Below are 26,529 nucleotides of genomic sequence, written 5' to 3'. Positions count from 1 at the left end.
AAAACTCTACGGCTGTCCAAGCCTAAGTAGATGGAACGGACAGTGAACTTATGACTTCATAGTTGAAAGCCACCGCTTCACACAAAAAAATATCGGAGTTCGTATGATTGCCTTATATACAAAGAAAACTGATCGTCTACGGAAAATTACAATTATTTGTTGACAATGTAGTGCCTATTATCAGGTTAATAATTGGTTAGATCAAGTTTTTAATGTCTTCAGTAGGACTACATCTTACATTCAAATTTATTAGTCAGTTAGACATGAAGTTATTGGGAAACCAGAGGCGGAATAAACATATTTCCGCAATTTCACATCTGTATTTTTTCAGCAATTCATACCCTTAGCTTACGCCCGATAAGCATGGCGTGAATTTATTAACAGCTTCTGCTATTTTGCCAAAACACTATTAAAAATATTCACGTGAAGAAACTGCTAATATGACTTTTGAATGGGATTGTATAAAAAACGAACTTACATTCATTTATTTAAGTTATCACACTATATCATCGAGTGTATTTATATGATCTTAATACGGGTATTGCAGCGAAACGCACGAATTGACAAAAAATACACTGTTGTCCCGTGTTCACTTATCTAAGCTAAAAGAACATCAGAAGATCAACTAACCTGTATAGAATTATTATTTATTAACGTTGTATAATTTCAACTGATTTATCCAACACCACCACGATGTAATAGCATAAAATTGAAATCTAATACGGAAAAGTTTCTGCATTATCTATCGGCAACCAGAAATACCGATTTCAACTTTTGACACATTCAATCGACAGACAATCCTAGATTTGTACTCTGTAGATATTGAATCCAGACTCATTTTATTCCACATATTATATGCAACATTTCTTATTAGAAAATATTGCACACATATCCGTTTTCCTAATATTTCTCAAAACTTCTCGACTAGATTTTACTCGTACGATTCCCTTGCGTACAGTAGAGATGAATTTACTAAATAATATAAGAGTAATAAATATCTGTTTATTATAAATGCTAAGATATATGCATGTTATTTATACTGGTCATATTATGGTCCTTTCTTTATCAACTGTAAATTTTCCCTCCCAAATAGGCATACAATGAAAACAAGAAACGACGAATCACATTTAAAGTGAATTCCATCTTTATGGTCATAATAGTAGTAATAAGAATAATAGTTGTATAAGTAACGAAGATACTGATAGGAGTAATAATAATGAAGAATATATTCCTGTGAATATTTATGGTGACGATAATAATAGTAACAATAACGATTCTAAAAACTAATATTTGTGTTTCTATACTTAAATAATATAGTGAGGTTGGATAGAAAAAAACAGAAATTAAAAAAAAGAAAGGAAACACAAATACATAATTTAAACACTACAACATAACATAGGTAAGTTCCAACGATAATGAAATACCAGTTGACAAAAATTCAAACCTCAACAACGAAAATAACAACAATCACGAGAGGACAGTTGACAGTAGATGAATGCGAATTCAAAGATCTCTTCATTTATATTACCCAACACGCACTATAAAAATGTGACGCAAGGCTAAATGATCTTCATACCCATACTTATTTAGGTTGTACCAGCAGGAGAACAAGAGAGTTATACATATATGCGCGCCAAGTAACGAATGAAAAACGAAGTCTTATTAAGTTACAAATAAGTAAGTTTAGATGAACTAATTACAAATGATTTATCACTAGTATCGACTAAAAGATGAATAACTTGGGGTACTGCACACACAAAAGGGAACACAACTATGATGAAAATGACGAATTGTATAGTGTAAATAAATTTAAAGAAAACTCTAGAACAGGAAAAACACGGAAAAAAAACATTATTGGTGTAATGAAGATGATGAAAAGAGATTGTCAACAACTTTTGACAATACTGGGTTTATTGTTATCTATTAAAGGAAAGAACAGAGAGAAACAACATTCCAACAACAGGAACAAGAAAGGACCAACAACATATACACAATAAACGCAGTTATATATAAAACATGAAGGAAGAAAATAGTAAAATCTAAGAACGATGGGGAACTACAGTTGTATAGTGAAACAATAACAGTTATAATTATTAACATGTGTAAGATATGAGAAAACGGTATAGTAGAGAAATACTTGTTATCCTACATGTAAACGTACATTACATATACGTAAAACCGCATGTGTATATATATACCTATGGAAACTACAGTGATAACAGAATAGAATTGATTCTTTTAGAAAATAAACGCTTCTCATAGAAAAATATGCATAAAATATCCATGAGTAATAATAGTAATCATGGTAATAATGATAATAATAATGTGATAATATGTGACATTATCGATGAATTAATTATAACTATCCAATTAGAAAAGTGGAGTAAAACTGAAAGGACAATTGAATCGAGCTAATAGATGTATTTTAAAAAAGTGGATATCAGCTGTGTTTATATTCATATAAATGATATGAATAAAATGAACGGAAAATTATTTTCAGAGAAAAAATGTTTATCACATATTGTGCGGATTAACTCATCATGGAAAAAAAATGCAGAAAAATTGAATAATGAAATCAACTTCATGCATAGTGAATTCTCGAAATATTTTGAGCACCTTGATCAACAACAATAACATCTCTACAATTTGATAAAGTAACTAAACCAGCCAATCGTCGAAATGACGGATCTACTTCAATTAAGTATGGTTTAAAAAGGTATCTACTTCTATTTAAAGGACAAAAAATTGCACAAGTATGTGTTTGAAAGTTTGGATCTACTACAGAGAAACGGTTGTTATTGTTACCACTACTACTAGGGACATTAGTGGTAGTGGCAGAGTTAGTGGTATTACACACAGTGTCATTATTATTACTGTTAGTAATTATGCTAGAAGATACTGTATTGTCATCTGCTTCGTGAACGCATTGTCGACAACTGGAAGTCCACAATGTTTCCGGCCAAACGACAACACCAGAACGTTGTCTATCTGAATAAGTTGCTAGGATACATTTTCCTAGTTTATCGGTCTGAATATTAGCAGACCCAGTTGGTGCAGTACTGAATGACACACCGCCGAATTGACCACGTGATGGAGGAATCCGTGACTTTGAAGGACCACTTGAATGGCGGATTTCAGATAAACTTAAACGACCAGCATTCATATATTCCGAATTTGGATTGTCATATGAATTATTCAAAACATTAAAATAAGAAGTATCCAACGAAGTTCTTGACGGTAATGTTGAGATACGAACACGCAAATGATCATCACCTGGTTGATTTGGAGGTAACAGATCAGAAAGAAAATGTCCATCTGATGAAAATATCTAAATTAAAATGAGGACAAAAGTATTATTTAATACATCCAAAAATAATTTACAATATTTTCTCAACAAGTTAAGCTTTAAAATGAGGAAGATATTGATATCACATTACACAAATAACTTACATACTATACAACCAACTACATGGAAAAACAATACTGGAGAAATCGAGTCAAGAAATCGTATAAACAAATATAACTAAGAGTAGTGAAAGTGAACAACAATGATGAAGTATTAAGGTGATCACGGGGTTACCCGGCTTTTGTTTCTAATGTTAAAATCTTACCAGTGTAGTAAACGATAACACAAGTGGGGATAATGGAATGTATTTGAACATAAAATTACAGAACATCTTAGTAAAATCTGAGAACCATACAGTGAATACTTGATTTGCAAAATGTTAATCAATTGTCTCAAGCTTAACTGTTCCTTTTGCAAATATCAGTCAATCATCTCAGACTTCATTGTTCCTGGATTTCCATACCAATTGCTTTCTGTTCATGTTTTTTCCTCCTCGATCTTCTTGACCTGCTGCCAGACATCCTATTCCTGACTAGCGTTATATATTACTTATGTCGATATAAGTAGCACACCACACTAGTGACGGTAACCTCGAATGCTTTTTTTCTAATTTAGTTTGTCGCATGACCTATGAACTTTTCTGACTGATTGCCACTAATTTTATTTCGCTGACTTTCTGAATGCCTGAAGGTCGTGCTTTTGTTTATATGGTGAGTTGTATTACTTTAAGTTATTCTGCTTGAATAGTAATTTTTCCTATATCCCGTCTTTTTCTTATGTTTCCAGCCAATTGTTGAATTGTGTGTGAGCTGCCATTATCCAGTCCCAAGGACAACCGTTCGTATTAGGATAGCTTAGTCGTTCCTTAATTCTCAAGTATCTTAGACCAACCATGAACCCCAATATACCTGACCGTCTTACCAAGATTTAATACGTACGTGATTTGAGGTAGCCACATTACATTGCACTAATTCTAAACTATGGAGTCTGACTACTAGTGTTCGAGTAAAGATTTTTAAAAATCTTCGACAATGTGACCTAATGAATAGGCACCTATTTCCGTTCATGACAAAGACTGTAAATCTCTTGCTATGTAGATTCAAATGTCGTCTTCAAGTACAGTAATCCAATAACACTCAAGTATCAATATCTTTGCTCTCGGGAACGTGATGAAAGATAAATTTTCTATTACCTGTGTCTTTAGAATATCGTTGATGCCAGAATAACAAAAATACCAAAATTCTACAACCCTATCTAGAATTGTTATTAACAACCGGTAAAGGCAGTCAGTTAGTTACGTGTTTCTATTATTCTACCACAAGATTGATCGTAAAAATTATGATTATTGCAGACCTTTAATGATTAATGTTGGAAGTCTGGTGAGTTGAAATTTTGTATTTTAAAGCAGTCCTATAGTCAAAAGTTAAGGTAAAAAAAAAATCCACTTTTGTACGTAAATCATGTAAATTAGGATGGATGATTAAAGTATTATCAGTTTAATTAGAACTGTCTTCATAATAGATGAAAAATAGCATGATAAAATTATTTCTTAAAATATTATTCATTTACTTATAATATACATAATTGGTAAACTTGTGATGCAAAAAAAACCAAGCAGAAGGGTAGAGAGAATACGACTAAAGTAACCAGAAAAAGGGAAGGAGGCGAAACAAGTCGTCCATTAGAAGAAAAAAATGCCTAAATAATTGTCTGTTACATTTGTACTAGAAAGGCAAAAATCACACTATAATTTTAATGATGAACTGAGTTATATGATATTCTGGTTGCTAAAAGAGAAATGATGTACCAGTAGAGATGAAACGTAATCTGATTTCATAGTGAACTAACACAACTAGTTTGAGAGACGAATGATTAGAAACTAAGCGTTATCTTAATCAACGATTTATATATGAAGTAGAAAGTTCATTAGCAGAAAATATTAAATGAACGATAGAATTCAATAAGAATTAAGGATTAAGCATAATATTGCCTACAGAATAATAATCATTTAGTTTAAATATCATAGTCTAAGTTAGTATGTCTGAACAATCTAGTGTTAACTTTACTATCTGTGACACAGATCCGAATTTCACAGGGAAAGTCACTATCTCAATATTCCAGATACATCTTGCTGAAAGGATGCTAAATCGTATCTTAACCTATCAGTAAATAGTAACATAATTTCAGATTATAAAGACTAGAAAGAAAACACTACAAAGACGATACAACAAAATGTTGAATAATACTATTATCCCATTGAATAATAATTTTACTCTAGTTATCGTATTTACTATAAAATTGATATTTGAAAGATGAATAGAGATCTTTAAAAAAACAGGACTTTTGAATAGATTTAATACAACGTTAGTTCTGTAGCTATGAGGTTCTAATGTAGAAACAATGTTTAAGGAAAAAACGTCTAGTGATCTGTCAATAAAAACAAATCAAATACCAATGAAATTACGGGAAAACAGAATCATATTTTTTCAGACAAGTATGCATATTAAAAAATTTTCTAAAAACAAAACTCACTCGAATACACGTTCCTGTAGACAAAATCAATTCTCCAGAGTCAGCTACACACAATCCTGTGATTAATTTGCAAACTTTAGGTTGAGGCAAATGAGAACTAGCTTCGGTTCGAATTAAAGTACTGTGTCTAGTTGGAGTGCTTGCATCACTATCCGCATAAACGGATGTAGTATTTGTCCCAATAAACACATCCACAGAGCAGGTTTCAGGGTCACAAACAAAAACGCAACCAGCTCCATTATCAGCAATAAATAAACGACTAGTTAAGGGACATCTGGCGATACTAGTTGGCTCCTTGAACAAAGGACTTGACACGGATGAAAGTACCTAAAAGGAGAGGGAAAATCACAAATAAATCGCATTATTAAGCTAAACATTAAAAAATACAGTTCAATAGTAGAGAGAGATTGAAAAGTGAAAATTGTGGAATCACAGATATAGATAGAGAAAAAATGAACGTAACTAAGTTGCAGCTACTGATTTCAAACTATATCACCCAAGGCCTAGGAACCGTAGATTTTAATTACCACACGGATCCTAATATGGAGGTCTATATGTACCGCTCCCTGTTCCATTTAAATAGGCCATCAATGAATTGATTGAAGTTTTATCCTTATCCGAACTTCCTTAACCTCCCGACCAAATTCAGTGCGAGCCAGTACAGAGCACTGAGGGAAACAGATGCTGAGTATGCGTACCATGTGTTCCAGAAACTTCAAACGGTGAAGGTTTGAAGCGTTTTCAGTCTTTTTTATTTCTATTAGAATGGGTTTTGTGGAGATTTTAGAAATTTCACAGATTGAAATCATGAGTCAGTTGAAGCTAGACCACCATTGAAAACCTGGAAGCACTGGACGGCCGTTTCGTCCTAGTATGGGACTCCTCAGCAGTGCGCATCCACGATCCCGCACCACGCGGGGCTCGAACCCAGGACCTACTGGCTTCGCGCGCGAGCACTTAACCATTAGACCACTGAGCCGGCATCCAACGGTGTTAATGTCTAACTTCAACCAATCCACGAAGTTGCGCCACCGTACACCATTGTCTTCAGTGAGTTCCTATCTCACAACAGACCTGGTTGAACTCCACTGGTAACGGCTTCTCACTAGAACTTCGGGAGTTTTTCCTGAAGTCAGTCACTAGTGAGCAGTTGATTATTATTATTAGAATGGGTTTTGTGGAGATTTTAGAAATTTCACAGATTGAAATCATGAGTCAGTTGAAGCTAGACCACCATTGAAAACCTGGAAGCACTGGACGGCCGTTTCGTCCTAGTATGGGACTTCTCAGCAGTGCGCATCCACGATCCCGCACCACGCGGGGCTCGAACCCAGGACCTACTGGCTTCGCGCGCGAGCACTTAACCATTAGACCACTGAGCCGGCATCCAACGGTGTTAATGTCTAACTTTTTATTTCTACCTAAAACCCTGAATATACATAATATTACTGAATTAGTGATTCTAATAATGTCATGAATACATTTACAACTAAATGCCTGGAAATTACCAATACATATACTGAATGTCACATAGCTTTGCATTTATGAGGTGATTGAAGGCGATCAGTAAGAAATTCTGAACCCGGGTTTCGTCTAACCTGGTATTCGTTAAGAGTCACCATTAATCTTGGGTGGATTGGTATTTCCATTCAGATCCGAACCCTGATCAGTAAGTATTATAGGGTAAATATCTTAGTCTTACAGGAGGTCAACCACGACCCAAAAAGCCCCGGATTGTTTGTAATTGGGGTTAGAATACTATAGAGAACATCGGTTCTTCTAAGATCCCAGATGCCTTTTACTAACAAGTGCTAACTAGAACAAAAGCTAGGTTAGTAGTATCCTGCTGACTGTTTCTAACTACAGAAAGTTAAAAACATAGTACCTGCATACCCAGTCTTTTAGACTGGCGGCCACATTGCAGATTGATGAACAGGATTTGATTAATACCATGAATATGGCATTGGTTTATTAATCAGTGTAAATCCCCTCCTGTTTGGTTAAGATATACCAATAGAAGCGCTAACGTGGAAATATCTATAGCACGGTAAAGGTAATGAAATCGAAGATTCTCTTAAAGGTTTCCGTGATGTAGAAGCTATACACGATTATATTAATTATTAAATTGTTGTGAGTTAAGTATTTAATGTCCTTTGAGCAAAATGCTAGTATTGAATTCTTACCTGTTCAGTAGCTGGGTCTAACAGGAACAATTGCTTAGCCCGCCAATTTACAATCCATAAACCCTGAGGTGACCACACCATACCAGTTGCAGCTTGACCAGATAATGGTTCACCGGTCACAGTGGTATGAAGTGAACCATCTGCAGGATTTAGTACTAACAGACGGCTATTGCCTGTATCCAAAACGTAAATGAAATCACGAGTTATTGAACAATCATTTTGTGTAGCATTTGATGAGGCTTCAGAAGGACGAACAGGATAAGGTCCAAAAGCTACAGCGAACGGTTGAATCAATCCTCGACCGTCAGAGCCTATTTCATGAATTGAAGTAAAAATTCATAATCATCAAAATATATAAAATAACTTGATAACCAATAACTATTAAAGAATGGTAAAATATAACTCTCCAGAACTTTATGTGATATCAGGTGCTTGTAGAAATCTTGTACATCTATAAAGAGTAAGGAGGTCAATGTAATGTAGACAACAAAGCTCTACCTTATTAAGCTATAGAGTATAACATTACGCATAGACCTTATTAATTCACTTCAATATTGAACAAAAATGTCCGATATTCATATCACAAAAAAAGAATACACACTCATATAACATAATAAAAAGGATTACATGCAAAAATTTTGTGATTATCTTAATTGTCCAACTACTGGATCACAAACAAATCCATAATGATTGCAATTATGAGTTAAGTATTTTACAATCGACCATTCATACATTATTAAGAATATTGACATGTAAATGGTTTATAAACTTCTGATAAAATTAAAGATATTTTTATTTTAATAATTGAATTCGCGAGTCGATTAAAGCTAGACCGCCATGGAAAACCTGGAATCACTAAACTGCCGTTTCGTCCGAGTATCAGACTCCTCAGCAGTGCTCATCCACGATCTTGCTCGCGAGAACTGAACCCAGGATCTTCGGTCTCACGCGCGAAAGCATGACCTCTAGACCAGTGAGCCGGTATTTAATGATGTTAATGTCTAACTTCAACCAATCCACGAAATTGCGCCACCATCCACCATTGTGAGACAGTAACTCACCCTTTTCTGTAACTGATTAATCAAGCCTAAATCCGTAGACAATTTGTTTATAAGGAGATAATGATATTATTTAGGAGCTCAGACAAAAGTGATTGGAATAAAGTTCGGAATAGTAAGTTATTGGATAACATTTAAGCACTTTAAACACTAAATAAAGATTCAGGTACAACCCATGCTTAATTTTTTTCGTAAAATGTTACCTTGTGGTCCATAATCAAAGGTGACATTAATAAAAAGAACAAAACAACATAGACCAGTCAAGTATAATAATTACTACAACAGTGAAATATATATTATAATAAATAATAAAACAAAACTACTACGAAATAATGAAAATGTATGTTTTCGAAGGAAAACATGTTAATTTAGATTATAATTTTTTTTTTAAATGATTACTTTTGACAACGAACGAACGAAAGCTACCTGCTTTTCTATTTAACAAGTCTGTATTAGCAAGATGCAGTTCTAACTACTTCATGCTCAAAATGTAATGGGCCGATTGGTTCATTTACAACCAATCAATCACAACTGACAGGTCGAGAATATACCAGAAGCTTCTACAATACGTTGTATGTAATACCATGTTTCCACTGCTCTATCTTTCGTTGCTCAGTTCGATTGGGATAACTATTGTTCCGCCTCAATTCTTGTTCTCATTTAGGACGAGTTGAGAAAGGTATAGTGTTCAAAGAATACTAGGTAGTACAGAATAAAACATCTAGTCGATCTGAAGGCAAGTAAAACCTTGATTAAAAGATTCATTAGGTCCATAAGAAGGGGACTTATTTAGATGTTCAGTAAATATTTTCACAGTATCCTTGTGAATTTGGTAACAAAAAAGTAAAGTACAATAATAAGCAAACCGAAAACAAGACAATAAACTTTATAAATAGGAAAAATGAAGGATATGCAGCGTGAAGAGATCGAATACAAGGAAAGTCAAATCGTGAGAACGCAAGCTTCAAATGTTTATGTTGCGTAAAGATATGAACAAACGTCCTCATGAAGGTGACTTATAAACTGAAATAATTAAGCATATTGAGTTGCACGAATATATCATGGATTAACGATATCAGAAATGAAAAAGCATATGTAGGGATTTCTTTATCGGACTATCAACTGAACTTTAGGTGAGAACGTTAATTAATCAACCCAAAAAGTGATTCAGTATACTCCAAATAGTATGATACCAAGAAAGTATTAGCATATACATAAACAATAATAATACGTGAAAAATTACCTTCTTTTAAAGACCAAATACGTTTTTGTGTTGGTTTTACATGAACACTGAAAGGTGAACCACGAATTGGTCTATTGAGAATTTTTACAGATAATTTATGAAGACCTGAAAATGGGGTAATCATGCTAACCTCGTAGCAACCATTTCCAATGTCTAATATATCAGTTGGGACTAAGTGACCTCGTGGTTCTGTAAAAGCAACTTCAATGGGATCTGTTCCACTGTTTGATTGAGGACGACCATGATAGTCAACTGCTTGAATAGTGCACTAAGAATAAAAAAGAACGCAGTGCGACATGAACAATGTATTCACTTCAAAACAGATCGTTAAAAAATCCCTCTCAATGAAGTTGTTTACAAAAACTGAACTGCATGCTTTGCTTATGAACAAATGTTAGAAGTCAATATTTTTTGAGAGACAATAAATGAAATTATCGTACTTAGTGATTTGAAGATAATAATAATGTCGCTTATGATGTTTTTTGTAAATAAATATTTTTGTTAGGTATGGAAAATGTACAACTAACTGAAATAATTTCTATGCTCCAGACCACAGGATAGATGGAATATCCATTTGATAGTGCCTGCAAAAGAACATTCTGCCGTATTTTATACTAACACGATTTCAAATGAAACTTTAATGATCTTCTATATAAGAAAACCATTCTTCAGTATAATCACTTCAGGAAGAATATAAAAAATTAGGCGTAAACACCATGGAAATCAAGTAACACAATACAATAGTTGTTATCTACTTATCAAAATAAGTGAATGATTAAGACTTGAGTAGATCGTAAGGGGATTTCAAAAATCAAGTTTTCTGGTATACTTTTACTAGATTATAATCTTTGATCATTTTGGTCTTATATACAGTAGAAAGGATTGTATACATGTTTGTAAATATCATAAGATCAAATTATCAAATTTCTGAGTTAAAAAATAAACTACCTTTGAAAACAACCTTAAAGAAAGCTCAAGTTTTACAACAGTCGATTGACTTAATAAAATCTTAGCTGTTATGCTCAAATAAGGTCACTTTAAAAATATGTACAAATTAACAGACCACAAAAATGTCTTTGATCTTTAGTCTTAGAAAAGAACACAAATATTACGTTTGTAGGTTGAAACTGTGCTCAGATTTTTTTATAATCTTAGCTAAATTATTCCAACTTAAACATGTACGTATCCGGAAATTCGAATAAAGGAAATAAACGAAATTTTTTAATAGAATAGTTTTATCATGTACAGGTCGGTCAATTCAAGTCAACATAAACACAGTAACAGTTCAGAGATGAAGACAAAAAATGTTTCATGTCTGAAATTATTTATAATTTCAATGTCTGGTTATGTATGCTTATTCATCAATAGAAACAGAGCTGTCCTACGGAAATTGTGACTAGTAAAAAAGGAATTTTCAGGTGTCATAGATAATGGTAGGAAATATTGGTGTGGGGAAAGAATGGTAAATATAATTTCTGGAATGTTTCTAATTCAATAATAGATTGAACATAGAGCATAAAGTTTACTACAAAATATAGAAGTGTAGAGAACAGACGTAGTAACACTTATTACCCCTTGATTAATGAAATCTATTGAATAAAGGAAGGCTCCAGCACTTAACACAAAACAACAATTATCGATCGTATTTAAATCATATTTCACTTACCGATAGGAAAACAAATATTAATAAGTCTGGTGGTTCTTTTAGGGTACTGGGTTAAATTTCGTGTGTACAGAGTAATCAATAGTCTAATATACGGGCGAAACAGCTGCTCAATGCTTTTTAGTTTTAAATAGTTTCCCACATGATATCGGTTTTAGTGAAAAATATCTCTAAATTATAGACTCTTTACAAACAATCTCTAATTTGTCAATAATTTCTGTTTGGTCACTAGTGATTAGCCTTAAAATAGACCTCTAAAAGTTGTAATTATAAGCTTTAATCTGCAAAGTTAGCGAAGTCGAAAACGAGATAGTAACGTGTTGATGACAAAAGTTTTATAATGCGAATCAATAAAAGCTCACAGTATGGACCAGTGGATGACGAACTGGCAATCGGAAGGAAACGTGATTGGAACTAAATTCGAAGGTCATTGCTAATGTTTGGTGCAACTTATTTATCGACTACATGATTTATGTGCTCAACTGAGGCACAAGGTTTTTGTGAGGGCTGGTGATATTACCTGGGTACGTAAAGTGAAGTAGATGGAATGGTGTTCGAACATGTAACCTCCTGGTTGAAAGTCGAGTAGCTTCACCACTGAGCCCCACCCCTACTTAGGATTAAGTCTGGATGTTGTAGACTTAATCCCGTATGGGGTAGTGGGTCCACGATACTGACCACAGTAAAACTATAAACAAATAATTTTCTAGTGTATTTCAGTTTTTACTGGCCTTCTGTCTGGCATAGTTCGCAGTGAAAAATGTAGACAAAATCATCCTAATACGACAGCATATCATAAACGGTCATGCTACCCTTACACATGCCATCTACCTACATACTGCTATACCTGGAATTTTCTAAAAGGAAATAACTAATGTTTTAAAACGTAAGAATAATCCAATTACTTTTCTATTCACGAAAGCGATAAAAATCTAGACAATAAGCAAGGTAGTGTGCGAATAATATGCGACTAGCCTTTTGAAGTATACTGACAATGACAGGTTTAAGACTAAACGTGTTATCAACTAGAATAATTATGAATAGCACGATAAAGTATCTCTTAAATTGTACATGAGTGAAAAGTTTACCTAGATTATAATCATGAAAATTGCTAGCAATGAGATGACAGCTTGATTTTTCACAGTTATATAGAAATGAACAAAAGCGTTTTTTATTATGTAGAACAATTATTGTGTATAGTGTAAAATATTGATGATTTAGTTTGATCCAAGTGATAATATTGTCAAGATTATTCTACTATACAGAACAAAATGTTCATAAACAGACTCAATAATTTTATTTATTTATTTTAACACAGATATTAGTACAAGGAGGCACCAAATACATATGCGCCACACAAATATCATTTGATATGTGTGAGGGCTGTGATAATACCCAGGTACCCAAACCGAAACAGGTGGTTTTCTTAGGGGCCACACCCCGAGCCTTCGGCCTGAAAGATCTGATCCACAAGGCAGTGGAGCAACGTCAGGAGATGCAGTCCCATGGTAGCCGGTGACCAATTGTATTTTTTTTAATTATGAGAAAATGTTACAGAAGGAAAGAGACGAAAATATGAAATAATAATAGGAATAAACATTTGAATATCAGTTTCATATTTCTTATCTGAACGAACAGAACGTTTGTCTGGTATCCAGATCCCGGAAACACCTTTATCTTACATAACTTTTAGGGGATTGTTGTGTCTTCAAAAATGAATACCAGAATTGTTTTAGGCCGCGTGTGGTTGGGTCCTTTATTATGAGAGAAGTCATGTTATTTGATCCGATTATTGACTTATTCGCTCACATCTCCTGTAAAACCGATAACTCTAAAACGGCCGGGACCTTAATGCTTATTAGTCTTCGAGATTCTTGAGATCCAGTGCCCAAACAAAGAACGAAGGTTCAACACAGATTAACTCGCTATTGTACTTAATTCATTTATTACTCAAAACCCGTACACATAATACACCTCAAATGCCTGATTGGATACCAATACAGATAAGAATTTGGAATGCGTGAACAATTCATTCATAAGTGATATAAAAACGAAACAATTATTCAATAGGTAAAGCTTTAACAATAAAGAAACATAACAACAGCTTATGGGTCAGACAAACGCTTACAAATATCCGAATATAAAAATACGATTATCCAAGAATTTAATGACCGCAAAAATACAAACGATAATTTCCCGTAGGACAGTTCTGAAAGTTTAACCCTACACAAATCCTCTTTGATACGACAGTTTTTATGAACGGGATTTTTACTGTGAAACTCAGTGAACATAATCCCTACCAACTGATGATATGCAGTGATACGAAACGGATGAGTGGTGCCTGCTAATGAAAACGAATGACTAACACAAGCCTCCAAATTATTTTAAATTAAAAACGGTCAGGAAAATAAATATTTTTATACAAGAAAGTTTCATGCTTATATACAAAGTACACTTAATAAATTATTATAAACGATTGAAGAGAATTTTGTAGATCACTCGCTCTTGAATCACTTAATATCTTTTCCCATTGTATCAATAACCAGCCGAACATGTCATCATCGGACTACAATATGACATCTTTGAATAATGCAATCAGTCAGTCAGCTACAACGTAGGGCCAGGCACATATATATATGCATCGGTCCAAGTTGCCATACCTCATTAGCGCAAAAAGAAGAACACCGAATTCATAGAAATAATCACTTCAATGGTACTATTGTATAAAAGAAAGATTGTGTATAAGAATATAGTACAGGAAGAAAGAATTATTTCGTAGAAAGAAAGATACAAAGCAATCTTAATACCACGATTTGAGGGAAGATAGATAGTGTATACACATATGCCATTGTGATCGATTCCAAGTCATGTCACCCAGAGTCTCCAACCATTGGTGACGATAGTCACGCGGACCCAAATCAAGTAATCTGAATCTACCAACATAGCTAATGCAATGCATACGAAAATATACGTTTTTACAAATCTTCCTCAGTGTTTTAAAAGTGCCTTGAAGATGGATGCTACCATGCAAGAAAACTATGTCTAGAACCTACAATGAACTGTAAACAAATACTTGGAAATATTGCTGCATCATTTAGGCTAGTGATTATATATGTACTAATACGATTTACTGAATATAACTTATACTGGCAAGTAATGGTAAACATTAATTACATTTCCTACCTCAAATCTATGTAATTATCAGTTTATATAAATAAAACCCAGTCATATAATAAAAGCATGCTAAAAGAAAAAATACTTACTTTAGTATACAGATGGGTAAACATTTCATTTGGTAAACGAGCAGTACATAATGCAGGGTAAGTTGTACTAACAACTAAACGACCAAAGCCAGCAAGACAACGAGCAATATCAGGAAGGCTAACTTGATGAGGAGAAGACTGAAGAGTTATTGAAGAAGACACATTCGATCTTTGATGATGATTACGATGATAAGATGAAGAGGATGGTGATTCTGATTCATTATAATTTGTAACTGATGGGGATGATGAACATATGGTGCGTTTCGAGGCAGTACAACACATGTTTATATGATTATGTTGATTGTATGGACCGACACAGTCTTGATAACAAAGGAAGGCATTTTCACGAGGTTCAGTTAAACCACTAATCGAGTCCAATTTATCATTCAGGTAACTTATTGTTTTTGTAATACTTCGCACATCCATCTGAAGATTGAAAGGAAAGTGCGAAAAGTACACAGAAATATTATCACATTAAAAATTATGCAATTTATACGTATAAACTTGAGTAAATTGATTGAAATTATGATATATGGTAAAACCCATAAACAAAACGACAAAGAGCGACCTAAGAGAATGAAACTGATAGTTGTTAGACATTAGCCTAAAATAAATGGAAAGTTAACGACGTTTCGTTATCTTGGCTCCGCCAACCAATGTATATGAAGTAACTTTTGAAAAAACATATCTCCTAGGTTTCATAATTATCCATAAATTAGTCATCTACTCGGTGAAAAAAGTTTACTGGTTAATTATGCGGTCTTCTGAAACTTAATTAATTAGAAGTTGGACTTAGTCATTATTTGACCGACAGTATGTTACACCAATAGAGTGGTAAAAATCCGATCAACTTTATTCATCAGACATTTATCAAATCGAAATGGACGAATAAATAGGGTATAAAATTTGAAGGAGAAATATACAGATAATAGTTTTTACACTTACAAAAGGAACAGAGGAAAGTGAGAACCGATTTCTATTATTTTGACAATATTATTATGAAATGCCCCCAAATGCCCTGGTATGGACAAGAGTTAGGTGGACCCGCCCTCCCTCTCGAAATGCTCTCACATGGCCACGCGTATACAACCTATGCCAGGATGTTGCCTACGAAAATGAGAGGACGAAAAGCGAATGTCCAGAGCTTTAACCGGATCACAAACCAATGGTGCACATGGGCTCCAGTATCCTGAAGGAACAAATGGCGTATGAACCAATCGTTGGTCACCGGCTACCAGGGGACTGCATCTCCTCACGATGATCCACTGCCTTGTGAGTCAGACCTTCAGGTCAAAGGCTTGGGGTGTGGCCCCCTAAAAAACCACCTGCTTCGGTCCGGGCACCTGGGCAGTACCACAGCCCACAAACAAATAAAATGAAAATGATTATATTTACTGAAAATTCTATTCTCGCTTCGATTTACAGTCAAACAATTATTATTATTATTATTATTATTATTATTATTATTATTATTATTATTATTTACTACGTCATTTAATCACTCTTTTATTTCCACTTTATGTATCCTTATTTTTCGACTTATATAGCAACTCGCCTATGGTGGAAAATCGGTTCTGTCTAAACGTTCTCGAGTCACTGCCTGGTTGAAAATTGTATGCTACCATCCAAATACGAATGCTAAAGCAGTTTTCCTGAGACCACGTGAACCATTCAAACTGACCGCCTTCAACGTTTGCACACTTATGCAGGTCGGTCAACAGATAGTGCTGGCTATGTCTTTGGAAAGTCTTAATATCGACGTTTGTTGTCTATCCGAGACCCGTATTCAAGACTCTAGGGAAGTACTACAAATTCGCTCTCCATCTGTCGCTTCAAAAGCTTGTTTTACGTGCGCTTATCCGGGGACATTGTGGCATCTTTGTCTGGTCTTGTTGGCGTTGGTGTCGCACTAAGCGCTAGAGCTGAGGTAGCACTAATCGATTGTATCCCCATTAACAGTCGGTTATTTGCTGTTAGATTAGAAAGTTTCATCAGAGTGAGAAGAAATCGGCGTGAGAAACGATGTCTTTTCGTCATCTCCGCCTATGCCCCGACAGATTGCAGCCCGGATGCAATCAGGATGAATCCTACCACCAGTTAACTGTTCTTCTCCAAAAAGTGCGTTCGACAGATATTGTAGTACTAGCCGGAGACTTGAATGCTCAGGTCGGGTGTCTAGGCACAGAAGAGAGTTGTTTAGGTGGCCGATGGGAACTTCTTGGTCGCAGGACAGATAATGGAGACCGTCTACTGCAACTATGCACAGACCACAACCTGTTTCCGGCTAGCACTAAATTTCGGCACAGTCATCGCCGATGTGCCACCTGGCGTCCTCCCTCTGCATCTCAAGCCTGAACTCAGATTGATCACATCGCGATCAGCTACCGCTGGCGTGATTGTGTACAAGACTGCCGCTCCTTTTGGAGTACCTATCTGGACTCTGATCATGCCGTGGTCTGCGCCAATCTTACTTTACTTTTCAGTGGCCAACGAAGTGACCACCACCAAAGGATTGATGTCAGCAAGTTGGTTGCAACTTCTGTTGCTAGTAAGTATCGAACCGAGCTAGCCTCTAGGCTAGCTACCATTCCACCGAAAATTATAGATGAGCATTGGTCGCAACTGCATGACACCATGAAACATCCCGTTTTTAAGCACTGCGTTTCTTCAGGCTCCTTACAACTCATTGAAGCCCGTCGGTCTACTCTAGAAAGCACTGGAAGGCTATTCCGTCATATTATAGAACTCTTTAGAAGTGAGCCGATCCACTGGTTCAAAGGCTAATGGGTCGCCAAGAGAGTTGAAATCCCAAGGTCCCTTCACCAGTGCGGTCGTGAATACACACTGCTGAGTCTCGCACTAAAGTGAAGCAGCTGTCCAGCCCTTCATATTTAGCAACTGTTGTCTAAATACAGTTGGTTTGCAATGTAGACCATCAAAATTTGACAATCCTCATAAAACAAAACTACATAAAAAAATAATAACTTATTAATATGCAAAAGTAGTCTTACTGCATACATTTCGTTCTTGGTGACTTACATTAACAACTAATACTATAACTAAATAGCGATGATATTAGTCTATATTTATTAAGTCTACTTCGTCTTTCTGTTTGCGTTTTAAACAAAGAAAGAATAATTTCTATGACATTTGTGAATTTTTTTTGTTCACAGGATTACAGTTAAATCACCTACTTTTTATAACAGTTGGACAGAACTTCTTGTCCTTATACAACCGATTTAAAAATTTGTAAATGGCAATTTCCCGCTATTTGATAGTATGGCAGTAAATTGTTGTCGCAGACCTTTCCTTAAAGTCGTACATGTGCACTAAAGATATTATGATGTAGACATTTTGGGTTAGACAGTCAGTCAGTTAACCAATACCAACGAGAGATTTAATATTAGTTCTAGAACCCACATCTGGCATCACATCGGCACAGTGGGAAGAAATTAACAAGATAAGTATAAGATGGGGAAGTAATATTGAAAGCAATAGAAATCTGGAAATGTGTTACACAGTTCAAGAGGAAAAAGTATTGTAGTGGGCAGAACACCAGTGGGGACAATCGAATGTATTTGACACAAAATTACAGGACTTGTTAATAAAATCTAACAATCAAATAGTAAATATGTAATTTGCAAAATGTTATTCAACTGTCTCATAATGACTCAGACTTCATTGTTCTTACATTTTCATACAAATTGCATTATGTTCCCATTCTTTACTGTTCGATCCTCTTGTCTCTCTGCTTCCAGACATTCTGTTCACGAGTAACGTCATATATTACTTATATCAATATAAGTAGCACACACCACAGTATGACTGAAGATTCGAGGTAAGAGATGACAAGGAATGTTGATGAATTCTGAAATACAGCCTTGCAAGCAAATATCATCCGAAAGGTAAAGATATGAAATAAGTCGACCACTAACTGATTTTTATGACCGTAGTTATAACCTTGAGATAAATTATAAGTGATTCTAGCCAATCAAGTGAACAGTCTATGTAATTCCTAAAGATCGCCAATTAGAATTAGATGTCAAAAAAATGATATGATGAAATGAACTAACTATTTTATTCCTAATGACAAAATAATAAATAAGGTGGTCAACTTTTTAACTTATAATCAAATACTGCCTAAAATGATACGATGTATGTACATGAAAAATAAACCAGAATTTCTGTCAATCATGTTTTATACAGTTGACATTTATTGTCAATAGTGCGGATAGTACGTTTATTCAGTTAAGACCTTTTCTGTGCTAACATTAGACTGAAGGATGTCTTAGTTAGCATATCCTTTAATTAAACAAGCTTAGGTTAAGAGATGTGATTGATATTAGCCTTAATTTCTCATCACATGGCTCACAGTCTAGTCCATGAACGTTTAAGTAATAGCGAAACTGATTTACTTAGAAGAGTACCTACAGCCTAGTAACCTAATGCAACGTTAGATGCAAAAAATAGTGGATGTTATTAAGTGTTAAACAATCGAAAACAAACAATTCAGTCAAAATGACTGGTCAACCAGTAAATTTTAACAAGAACCGAACAGAATAACTGGGGTATTGCTAGTCAGTAAATTATGAAACAATTAAACAAAAAAGGATTACTTACAACCCCCTTTAAACGATCACATTCTGTACGAATTAAGTCTCTTTCTGTTTCAATTAAAGAAAGTTGATCTGTTAAGGCACGTCGTTTTTCTTCTCCAAGTCGTTTCACACAGTCTAATAATTCTCCTTGACGATGTTCAACGAGTGCCAATATCTCAGAAAAACGTGAGTTAATAGACTAGAATGGATGAAATAAATAATAAGGGATTACGTATTGAAGGAACTAAAAAAATGTAAAATAATGAAATGTGAAAACATATATCTATGGAGAGTGATAACAATCAGAAAGAGAGAAACAGCACTGGCTGACATATTAACTCAAAAGAATGATGATTCATCCTAAAAGAAGTCATAAATCGACCATCCATCTGTTTTATAACTAGTTTGTACCAATAAACAATGATTGATATGATAGTCGGTGAGATAATGTGAACAAAAGCATACAGGTTACAGAAAATGCGCTGTAGAATGACATCATTTATGAAGAAATTATCTCCACTGTCTTTAAACATACACCATATAACTTTAACATTACTTTTATGCTGATATCAATGAATATGAACTGAACTATAAAGGCATCCGAAAAATTACGTTATCCTAGAACTGCAACGTTTTGAAGACGTGAAACTTTGAAAGACAAAGCGTTACACTTCTGATCATTAGAGCTCAAACTGACGTTACAACTGTATCGAAAAACAGCCTATATTGGCATACACCACACTAGCTTTGTTAAACGAAAATTACTTGAGTGTTTTACGATAAAAACAGCAATCATACTACCTTAAAACACAGGCTTTTTGACTACTTACAACGACATATCAACCAATCTCACTATAAGTGAAAAGATATTATCCGCATACTTGATATGGAAAATTGTTCCGAAAAGTAATAAGTTTATGTTGTTACTATCAACCTATAATTCCATCCTTTATCAATGATAATTAACAGCACCTACATTCAAATCATATGATATGAAAGGGGAATATATCCCGAAGCATTCGAGAAAACTGCAGCCAAAAACCAAATGAAAAGGGTCAGGGTTATCCATACAGCTTAATGTTTCCAGTGATTATGCCAAGAATTATATTTGGATTTTCTGCCAGCCACTATCACCTTAAAACGTTTACGAGCCGAATTCAGATTTAGAAAATTATGAATAGAAGAACGAAAGGATAAACACAAGATTAGGTGTTGATAACAGAAAAAAGTTTTAGGCAAGAGAGAGAAGGAAAAAACGAGAAGTATAAGAATTAGCAAATATATTTGTTGATCCAACTTGCCATAATTCATACAGTGATAAAGAAAAAGAAAAGACGGAAGTGATCATATTAACACTGTCAGAGGACCAAAACGAACAACACAACACAGTATATACAATAAGTACGATGGAGGATGGATACGTCCGAACTTTTAAGACTGATGCCCAACCTTAGTGCCTGAAGTTTACAACTACGGTTAATAATTGGGAAACGGCTACCTGACTACATTAGTTAGATCAATGGTCAAAGGATTCATGAACGCATATTATGTTTTGGCCGGACCACCATTATCCATTTTCTAACTCAATACTAAGTCGATCAATATAGTACGGTGAGTGATGAATAGTTTTTTTATTATTTTATTGTCTTATTTACCATGTAAAAGTCCGTTTACTTGACTTTGAGTGTGTGGGCTAGTGATACCAACTGATTGTCCAAACTGAATTAGGTGGAGCGGTGTCAGAACCAGCTAATGAAAGTCAAATCCCATAACCACAGAGCGAATGCTCCACTGTGATGACTGAATTCGGATTATAAATGTCTCGAAACATACATCTGGTTAGGCTTCACAATCTTATTAATTTTATTTATCACCTTAACTCAGTACTCAACCCTTAAAGTTACTGTTGTTCAATTAAACATTCCACCGCCCACAAATGCTCTGATACGGCCGAGAGTAGAGAGAGTTCGCTCTCCCTCTCGAAATGCTCTCACATGGCCCCTGCCAGGGAAGTCCTACTCACTGCTTTTTCGTGGCGTGGGTGTTGTTTACGAAACCGAGAGAACAAAAAGCGAATGTCCAGCGCTTTGATTGGGTTGGTGGACACGGAGAGTCCACCTAGGGGAGTTGGAAAACCCTGATTCCAAACCAAGGCTGCACATGGGCTCCAGTATCCTGAAGGAACAAATGGCGTATGAACCAATCGTTGGTCACCGGCTACCATGGGACTGCATCTCCTGACGTTGCTCCACTGCCTTGTGGATCAGATCTTTCAGGCCGAAGGCTCGGGGTGTGGCCCCTAAGAAAACCACCTGTTTCGGTTTGGGTACCTGGGTAGTATCACAGCCCTCACACATATCAAATGATATTTGTGTGGCGCATATGTATTCGGTGCCCCTTTGTACCAGTATTTATATGTTCAAATAAATAAATAAATAAAGACATTCCACCATACCCAGTCAAGATTTATGATTGAGTACATGAAATTAATGCATACTATCCACCGCAACCAGCTGTTTGACAGCCAGAATGTAAAACTGGTTTGTGCCAATATTATCTGAAAAGACAATGACAGCTTTACGATTAAGTCACCCAGCTCAAACGATATGAATTGACAAAAACTATCCCCTTGAGCTACAAATATCCACTATTTTAAGGGTAAATTATTCAGGTGTTCGCTTAGCGCGGTCAACAATAAACCTTTCCATAGAAATAAATTCAAAACGAGACTTCTGTTAAACTAAAACCGACATTGTAGACGTTTTATTGTTTCAAGTTGAAAAGAGTTGACAGGACAGAAAAAACTATTTTATACCAGCAAAAGTAAAATTCAGACGTTATACAGCACTAATATTACGCATGATACATTCGTATTCGGATTGATTGATAGTCACAATACACGAGCTAAAGTCTCATTTAAATCATTAAGAACAGGTATTTTTTATATTACTGAGTTGTTTGTGTTTAATTAAATAAAGGTAAAATACAATGTTATGGCATTTGCATCATAACATGTAGGCACTAAAATGAATGTTCATGAAGAATGAAAACTAGTTAATTATAACAAATTTTACTTATAAATTTAAATTATTTCCTCATAACCCTCAACAGCTAGAGATTCATTTTATCCAACACGAAGTTGAATGTTTTTCTTTAAATCTAACGACTTACTTCAACACATGAACTAGTATTATTTGTTAAACGTTCTAGTTCACTTGTTACGGCTTCTTGAGCACAATTTAACTCTTGAGTACATAAATGCATTTTATAGAGCATAATTTCTGAACAACGTTTTAGTGCAACGTTGAATGTGATCACATTATGATTTAGGCCAGTATTCGACGATGAACTTTCTACTTGTGTAGTAATATCTTGATTTCCATTGTTCACTGGCAAACATGATGAGTCTAAAAAGTTAACAAATTCATTTAAAGGAATCAATATTCTTCATTACCATTCACATGATTTTGAACAGCATGATTACGACCTCGGCATTCACTGCAAAATACCATATCACAAGTCTCACAAAATAATAGTTCTTGTGATGGATGTATACAACATTTAGGTACAACATCTCGACGATGGGTAGCAAGTAGGTCTAATAACTGATTTACTATAAAAGCCGGAGGAAATGAAGCTGCACCACCTGATGGAATAGCAATATTCTCCCGGCAAATTGGACAACGAAATGTCTCTGACTGAGTCTAAAAAAATAGACATAAATTCAAAATTACTTAGAGAGTAATCATTCTTCAAGTTGTTTTATTTTACGCCGTATGAAAAAATGTGTGAAAAACAGATTCAAACAAAATTACAAATTCAAAGTGATTTTATCGCAGTTAATAGTTAGTAGATAATCACATGTGAGTATTTTATACATCTGTAGGGTTTTATTAAGTTACTGAACAATGGAGATATGAGTCCGTATCAAACTAATAATCTCGCAATATTACTTTCAAATCCTACTAAATATTTGGAATTAGGGATACGAGATGTCATCCTCTTCATGACAATCAACAATTAAGCACCACAACAACTAGTTACTGATTAGCATTCAGTGAACACTAATTAATACTTAGTTGATACAATTCACATGAAAATCATAACGATAAAATAAGACCGAAATAAGGGGTATGACGTTAACAGTAAAAAGTAAAGGTCCGTATTAATGATTTATTTTCCAATACGACTCATCGTCGTCAGACGTTAAAAGACCCAAAGCATGAAAGCTGAATACTTGTTTACCTAGAAGATTAACGGCAGTAATCCTTATAAACATTTAAGCAAGCTGAACTTTTTCACGAAATTAGAGCTGGTGAGGTTCCTCTAGTTTGGTAAGGAAATATTTGCGACACGATAGTGAACTCTATAAAACGAACATAAAATTATGATCCTCGAACAGAAACATTTCCTGGATCAGACAAAGGGCGATTTCAATTGAGACGAATCTATCAGTGAAACCTTGTGCTGAGGAATATGAAATTCCAACCCGATGGTGTAGAAAAGCCGTATGGCTGAGGATATTTCTTACAATACAGATTATGCTGAAATATGACTAAATGAAAAAGCTATATTAAAGGCTTAGAGTATGAATAAAATTACTGGAAGTGACAGCTAGGACTTACTTCATTTGTAAGGATTCGATCTAAACACGAACGGCATATTGTGTGTGAACAAGGTAATAATTTGGCAGCACGTTCACTTGAATTATAACCACTGAAACACGTACCACACGTCAAAAAATTATCTGCGAAGTCGTCCACATTAATCATAACAGTTTCCACTAGACGGGATGACATCTAAATATAACAGAAACAATTTCTGAGCAGTAGTGAAATATCATATCCCTAAATAAAAAATTAGTGAGATTAAAAGCTCCCTAAAAGTTTGCAAATGATTAGATGAGTTGACGAAAGTGAATAAATCAAATGATAATTTACAATTTTATTTCATCCGACTACTTTATTATTTCCAGTCCTAATCCCGTTACATTTCTAGATGTAAGTTAATCTTTTCAGTATTTGCTAAAATGAGCAAAATATAAGGATCAAATGACCATGTAATCCCGATGGGATTCACAGGACCACAACGGTGGGTAAGGTCGATAAGAGGACTGAAAGCATGGTCTCTAAGAGGAAAAAAATGAAGCATGTTAAAGGTATCACCTTTTACTCAATGTTACTACGGAAGGATCAGAAATCATTTCACGGAGGTGTCATGATCTTGAAGGACCAGTCCTAACAATCAAACCTTAATTGAATGGAGGGAGAGACCTACGAATTAAGTTTTCCCCATTATCTGAGACATTTTGTTATAGTTATTTTGTGACTACTATACAAATAAGCATGCCACTTCTTTACAAAGAAAGCCTATTCTTCTGGCTAATGTCCTTGTCACGTTACAAATCATTCGGAGGCGTGAGTAAACTATGTTATCGTGAGCATTCATCGCTCAGACACATAGTACCATTATGTTTTGTCTACAGACCACTATCCCGCTTCCTGATTTTAACGACTGAATCTTTAGAATTCCACACCATAACTAACTTATATCACATTTAGGTTTAGGTGAAGTCAGTAAGCATAACTGAGCTTCCACAGGTTAATTTATGTTTGACTACAATCTTACTTGACTGATGTTCACCTACTTTGATCTTAGAGATCAGAAGAATTTAAAACTACGCGTTATCATTGAATTTTACTGAGGAATGGATTTAATTTGCAATTATTTATTTCCATTGAATAACAACTCATCTACAGCTCTTTCAAAGTTATGAACTCAAAAGCTCGGCAAAATTATCGACCAATGGTAGGATTTCTGGCTCCCAAAAACCAAGTTCAACATGTATCTTAGAGGTAATATTTACTTACTATAACCAGTTGTAATATTTAAGGGTTTCGTTTTTAGCCGAAGCTTATTTATTTAGTTATTTGAACACAAACATTGTTACAAGAGGGCACCAAATATATATACGCCACATTAGTCAAAGCTACTACATTAGAATTACTTTGAGACATGTGAAAACATTCATAAAAAGGATGCACTTTTCAGAAAGATATCGACCATTGGCTTAACATGTACCAAGCATACAAAGTACATGGAAGTTAATGTTGATCAATAATCGACTAAAACGTTTTCGTTTATTTACAGTGAGTAACAGACTATACCTTGCCTTGCGATTTATAAAGAACCAACTAACTTACGCAACCAAGATTTTGAAGGAAAATACCTTATTACCTGAACATACTGCAGAAGGTACGAATGTGTATCTTTTGGGTTTAGTACAAAACTCACAAGCTAAAAAATAAAGTCCGAAGCTAATGATCAAACTGCCTGTTAATGTTCCTTTACTCATGGTACGATCACAGAGTTAAATGACGTTGTGGTCTTTTATGAAGACATACTAGTGAGAAATTCTTTAATATAAACTCAACTGTTTCACACAGTCAGATTAGAAGTTAATTTGGGAACAGCAAAGTTTTAAAAACTCTGTAATATACATTATATGTTAAACTGGGGTCGGAAGCCAAGATAAACTTAAAAAGACTGTACATACCATTGATGAGGTCATCTCCTAAGGGACAAACCCATACGCAACAAGCCAATCAGGTTAACGAGAACCAAACAACCCGCAGTAACAAAC

At 34.8% G+C, this 26,529-nt stretch overlaps 1 protein-coding gene across 1 annotated transcript; it reads right to left on the bottom strand.

The window, feature by feature from the left end:
- Window positions 1-219: 219 nt before the first annotated feature.
- On the bottom strand, window positions 220-26,529 carry MS3_00006521 (uncharacterized protein). Its single transcript, XM_051214689.1, has 10 exons — window positions 26,443-26,529; window positions 24,512-24,685; window positions 23,341-23,590; window positions 23,058-23,293; window positions 19,909-20,085; window positions 15,289-15,714; window positions 10,363-10,630; window positions 8,062-8,372; window positions 5,879-6,205; window positions 220-3,328 (listed from the first exon to the last, which is right to left on the bottom strand). Exons 1-10 carry the CDS (start codon window positions 26,455-26,457, stop codon window positions 2,582-2,584), a joined length of 2,931 nt encoding a protein of 976 aa, XP_051067871.1. The 5' UTR covers window positions 26,458-26,529; the 3' UTR covers window positions 220-2,581.

This window comes from Schistosoma haematobium, chromosome 2 (assembly GCF_000699445.3).
Source record: "Schistosoma haematobium chromosome 2, whole genome shotgun sequence".
Lineage (NCBI taxonomy): Eukaryota > Metazoa > Platyhelminthes > Trematoda > Strigeidida > Schistosomatidae > Schistosoma > Schistosoma haematobium.
Note: the sequence above shows the minus strand (reverse complement) of the source record. Positions and strands in the feature narration are given on the sequence as shown.